Genomic DNA, 6018 nt, shown 5'->3' on the forward strand with positions numbered 1-6018 from the left:
TATTCCTATCAACTGGCAATAACGGGCCCATATATAGTACAAATAGAAGTGAGAACCAACGAGATACCAAAATGAAATGATATTAGAACTTTGGGTCCCAAAGTGTCACAAAAACAATTTTGGCGTGTCAAGGTAAAAAGAAGGGGTGAACTTGGGGCCACTGAGATCCTCTCCTCATCAACAGTTTTTCCTAATATCTCTTCATGCATCTCCATCATTCATTTTGTGGGTGAGTACAAAAGCAAAGAAAGCAAAGGTGGGTCCCACAAAATGAATGGTGAAGATGCACGAGGAGATATTAGGAAACACTATTGATGAGAAGAGGATCCCAATCTAAATATCATCGAGCAGCCATTTTATTTCCACGAGAAGCAAAAGTGCTTCACTCCTATCTTATCCAAAACCCATCGGCAATCTTCCGTCCTTTTTTCTATCTTCCCTGATGGAGAAGCACCCACTCTTCAATCCTCTTTCCTCTCTAAAAATCCCAGCCCTCTCAAAATGCTCGCTTTTGCATTCCAACCCCTGAATCTTTCTCCTTCAAACCCCTCTAAAACCCTAAATTCTAGAACCCCGATCCTAAATACCCAATTCAAGTCCCAGCTTCGAGCTCCTCAAGACAACAAGACGAAAACCCTAACCAACAAGAACCAGACGAAGAAGAAGAAGGAGGTTATCCTCTTCGATTCTAAACCCCCGCCATTGTCAGAATCAAAGAGCTCTATCAATGGCGCTGCCAGAATTGGGGAATTTCCTCTTTCAGGTCTCTTCAAGAGACTTCCAAAGAGAGTTCTTGCGGTCCTCTCTAATCTACCGCTGGCAATTGGAGAGATGTTCACAATTGCGGCCCTCATGGCTCTGGGTATGTTCCCAAGATGCGATTTTTTATTGAATGGTTGGCTGAATGCTTAGTTTTTTGTTCTTGGTTCATGTCTGCAGCAACGGTTATTGATCAAGGAGAAGCTCCTGATTACTATTTTCAGAAGTATCCTGAAAAAAATCCAGTTCTAGGGTTCTTCTCTTGGAGATGGATTCTGGGACTTGGGTTCGATCACATGTTCACATCGCCCGTGTTTTTGGGCATGTTGGTTCTCCTTGCAGCGTCACTGATGGCTTGTACATACAACGACCGGCAGACCCAAATGGTATAAGCCTTGCTAGGAGGTCTGTTATTGGATGCATTTGTGTTAGTTTAAAGGGTTCGACGTGTTGATTTTGTTGGAGTACATTTCTTGTTCTTTATAATGCAGGTGGTCTTTCAAGCATTCAGCTGATTCTATTCGGAAGCTGGAGTTTTCTGACTCTCTTCCACAAGCGTCAGTTCAGGATTTGGGTATAATTCTGATGGGTGCTGGATTTGAGGTAAATTTTCGTTCAGTCTTTCACAGCTTTGAATATACTGGCGCAATTTTTTATCGTAAGCAGGTACACGATATAGAAGCATGATTCTACATATTTCTATCTGGTGCCATGTCCTTTTAAGTAGAATATTTTCAGACTGTTTCCTTATGGCTTTTCTTTATATCTCTTCATTTGATCCCTTCATTTGTATCAATGAACAATTTCTTACTGGTGCTGATTGTCTCCCACATAGAATATTTATGGAGCTCTTCATATGCAATTCAAGTAGTTCACTCTATTTCTCGTTCAAAGTCAGTTTTGTACACGACCCCCGGAATCATCAATTTTAAACTTGATCACGTGACATTTCAAGGAACTTTAGTACTTCACCATTTCATACACCATTCTTTTGTAATGATATTTATCTAATGTTCTATCCTTATTATAAAAGGATACAAGTCTTCTATTGTCCTAGGAATTATTTTAAGCCATCTCGTGTTTTACCTGCTTTCTAGATTCCTTTTATATTTTCCTTGAATTGAACTTCATGCACTCTTTTGATTCTATCTTTTGGAAGAGAAGGGATACCCTCCCATGTTTGGTTCTATACCAGAACTGGACTCTGCCTCTCATGTTTGAACCAGAGCCAGACTCTTGCACACTTGCAATAAGCTTTAACACATTATGTTATAGCGATACTCACCTATCATTTTATTTTAGAGTAAAAGTACATGGGTTTCAGTAAAAGTTATGTTGGAACATAGGTAGCGTTAAATACTATGTTTAAACCAGAAAATCCATGAAAATGTTCCAAAATGTGTTGGAAACTATGTTACCCGGGTACTTTAATCATGAAGCCGTACTGGTAACCGACATGTACCCAACACGTTCCCGTACCCAAACTTCATGGACACTCCTTGAATATGTGCATACATTTATTATGACACGTACCAATTATATGATTCATGTTTTAATTTAAAGCACTCGTCAAACACTTCTTGGGTGTATAGTCTACCCATCACGTCCATTTCTTGAAACTAGTTAGATATAGGTCAGGTTCGTTTCAGCCCATACCCAAGTTCAAAACTATAATGATCTCATGTAAATTTTTAATTTCAATACACGCACACGTAGCTGTGTCCCCCTACCCTATTTTTTACGTATCTGTGGTGTCACCCGCACCCACACCGGTACCCATACTGGTTTCCATGCAACTTAACTCAGAAGACATCACACACATCACCTTGTGATCAGTGTAACTAGGAAACTGATCAAACATGATATTCTCTGTGTCATTTTGTTTAGGTGCAGGAAGTTAGCTTATAGATCGATACTATAGTTACTTACACTTCTGATTTTCTACATGGACATATATAAACATTTTTGTTCCAAGCGTACATGTCTTTCACAAAAGTGCTCAAAATCTTAGTAGTATCTTTGTTAAACTGTACAGGTATTTGTAAAAGGGCCTGCTTTGTATGCTTTCAAGGGAATGGCTGGTCGCTTTGCTCCCATTGGGGTGCATCTAGCAATGCTTCTAGTCATGGGTGGAGCAACTCTTAGTGCTTGTGGAAGCTTTCGAGGCTCTGTAAATGTTCCTCAGGGCCTGAACTTTGTAGTTGGTGATGTCATGACTCCTAATGGCTTTCTTTCTACTCCTATAGAAGCCTTCAACACCGTAGTTCATGTCAACCGATTCTATATGGACTATTATGAGAGTGGTGAGGTAAATGCTTTTTCTATAAGTTCTTGTTTTATTTTCTGACTTCCTTTTGCCTTCCGCTCGTACTCAGGAGACTTGTTTTGTTGTACTTACAATGTTCATGCTTTCTTAAGGTCTTTCTTTTCTCAAGGGAAAAACTCATTATTTTTTGTTCGATGGCAGCTTATTCTCTGTCAAATGCTTCATATTTCCTCTCCCTTTTTAGACATCGTGTTAACAATTTTATGTCAATTCCCCAGGTTTCACAATTTCACACTGACTTGTCATTATTTGACCTTAATGGGAAGGAAGTCATGAGGAAAACAATTAGTGTTAATGATCCTCTGAGATATGGTGGGATTACAATTTATCAAACGGATTGGGGTTTTTCAGCACTCCAAGTGACAAAGAATGGTGAGGGTCCATTCAATTTGGCTGTGGCTCCTTTACAAATAAATGGTGACAAGAAGCTCTATGGGACCTTTCTGCCTGTTGCAGATGATGATTCCTCTAGTGTGAAGGGAATGTATGTCAATGTTCTTCCTTGTTGCATTTTTTTTCAGGGTGATAACCAATAATCTCTTATTCTTTCAACTTTCAGATCAATGCTTGCTCGTGATTTACAATCAATTGTCTTGTATGATCAAGAGGGGAAATTTGCAGGGGTGCGCCGACCTTCTTCAAAACTTCCAATCGATATTGATGGTATAAGAATTGTGATAGAAGATGCAATTGGCAGTAGTGGTCTTGATCTAAAGGTGATAACAACAACTACATTTCTTGGAGTGCCTTGATCTTTCTATATTCAACGTCTACCATTATTGTCTGCTATTATGATTAATATCTCATTATTCTTTATTGCAGACGGATCCTGGAGTGCCTGTAGTCTATGCTGGGTTTGGTGCTTTGATGCTTACTACTTGCATCAGCTATTTATCTCATTCTCAGGTGATATATATAACATTGTTTTAGTAGCGTATGAATATGTTCATTAGTACAGATTAATCTTAATGGCCTCGGTGTCCTTTGTAGATATGGGCATTGCAAGATGGAACCACTGTTGTTATTGGAGGGAAGACTAACCGAGCCAAGCTTGAGTTCCCTGATGAGATGAATCGCTTACTTGATGAAGTACCTGAGCTAGTTGGCAGCAGCGATAGCGTGACGAGCTAATATGTTTTCTTCTCAGTTCTCCACTTTCATACAGTTCAAAGTTGATTAATGACAACTTTTGGGATGGTTGAGGTTGAAGGAGATAGACAGCAAGAGTTAGATCGACAGTTGCATTTCTGAGATTAAGGGCTTGAACTCCAACGGGGTAACATTCTAACATCCAAAACAAACTTTCCAAGTTCGAACTTTTGTTAAAAAAAGAAATCCAGATTTAGAGAATTTTTATCATGTTCATGCAAAAGCCTTCCAAGAAACAATTCTATTTCTGTATGTTACTAATATTGGTTATTTTTCTAAAGGCTTCAGAAGAGTTTTCTATTCACTTGCTATTAAAAAAAGAGTTAATTCTCAATATTTTAACTCTCTGCAGATTGAAGTCTAGGCCAAGGCTAGGGTTACAACGAGGGAGCTCAAAGGAAATTAGACACAGCTAAAAAAAACCATTATGGGGTTTAATGTAAATTTATGAACGCACACTGTCTGAAAGAAGTATAGCCCACTGTAAAATGAAAAACCAAGTAAACACCCTGTTAAACATTTTTTTACTGTATACATAGACACTTTAAAAGCATCTCTGATATATTGTAAAGAATATGTTCTATAAAACTATTAATTCTCTTCTGAGATCCTGTGCATATTTTCCATTGGGGATCAAGTCTATTTTCTTTTCTATTTTTATTTGCTGCACATTGGCATACCATTAGACAACTCTGTGTCCTCATCTCGTACTTAACCATAATCTCTCTCCTCTCCTGATAAAAAAATAAAAATAATAGTAAATGGAACTGTGGCTCTCGAAGTATTTAGTGAGCTTAGGGAGCTATATAAATATAATCAAGAGAGCTTAAATTTGGTTGCTAACTGGGTCTTAAGAAAATTATTGAATGGAGAAGTTGGGTTGCCAAGGGCTGCATGAAAGCAAGAAAAGGTGGGCTTCTGGTTTAGTACATGGGTAAATTACACTAAACCCTGAAGAACTCCACCCCCGATAACTTCCAAAATCACATTAAATCCCCAATAACTTTTGCTGAAAAGCTGCAATTATCTTTTGGGTTACTTGCACTAAACCTCCAAGAACTTCCAAAATGTATTTTAATTTTTTTTTGGTTCTAATTTATAGGAGCTATCTGCAAATGCAGAAACTTACTAGGGGTTTTTTCTGCAATTCCAAAAGTTATTGAGAGTTCACTGCAGAACGCTGAAAGTTTTGGAAGTTTAGTGCAGTTCACCCTTAATATATTATCTACCTGCCTGGTCTACCTTAGAATTGTTCTGTTCCATGAATATCATGATCAAACATAAAATTAAGCATAACCAAAATTTGTTTAAATAACTATTAAAAATAGCCCCATTTCCGCTGGCCACAGCTTGATCATCTGACACTCAGCCTGGAGGTTTGGTATTTCATTGCAGTGATAAGGTTGATGGAATGCTAAAAATTTCTGAAATTTGAAGTTTATGATAAGTGAGCCCCATTTTCGTCATATTTCAAGTCAATAATCAAAACCCTTTTTACTTTTTCTCGTTTAAAACAGTAAGCCTCAATTCCGACATGTATTTACAGAGACCCATACATGGTAAACATTATGGGTTCAAGCCATCATCAATCCTTAATCTATATAAGCTATATCATATTTGATTGGTCTGGCTCATATCTCATATTGTAGATTACGCAGTAAACGTAAAAAAATGCACTCCCACAAATTACCGAGCATACGCTGAGTAAAACCTATGTACTATGTTGTGTTACCGTCATCAACTAATAACAACATAATTTTATGCACTATAACTTTTATTTCCTC

General features: G+C 37.9%; 1 protein-coding gene across 1 annotated transcript; it reads left to right on the forward strand.

The window, feature by feature from the left end:
* Positions 366-4649, forward strand: LOC109833212 (cytochrome c biogenesis protein CCS1, chloroplastic). The gene is made up of 9 exons (XM_020400806.1): positions 366-862; positions 940-1164; positions 1251-1362; positions 2795-3067; positions 3304-3569; positions 3645-3801; positions 3908-3991; positions 4076-4361; positions 4587-4649. The coding sequence occupies exons 2-8, from the start codon at positions 1028-1030 to the stop codon at positions 4214-4216; spliced, it is 1170 nt and encodes a 389-aa protein (XP_020256395.1). The 5' UTR covers positions 366-862; positions 940-1027; the 3' UTR covers positions 4217-4361; positions 4587-4649.

Source organism: Asparagus officinalis, chromosome 3 (assembly GCF_001876935.1).
Source record: "Asparagus officinalis chromosome 3, Aspof.V1, whole genome shotgun sequence".
Lineage (NCBI taxonomy): Eukaryota > Viridiplantae > Streptophyta > Magnoliopsida > Asparagales > Asparagaceae > Asparagus > Asparagus officinalis.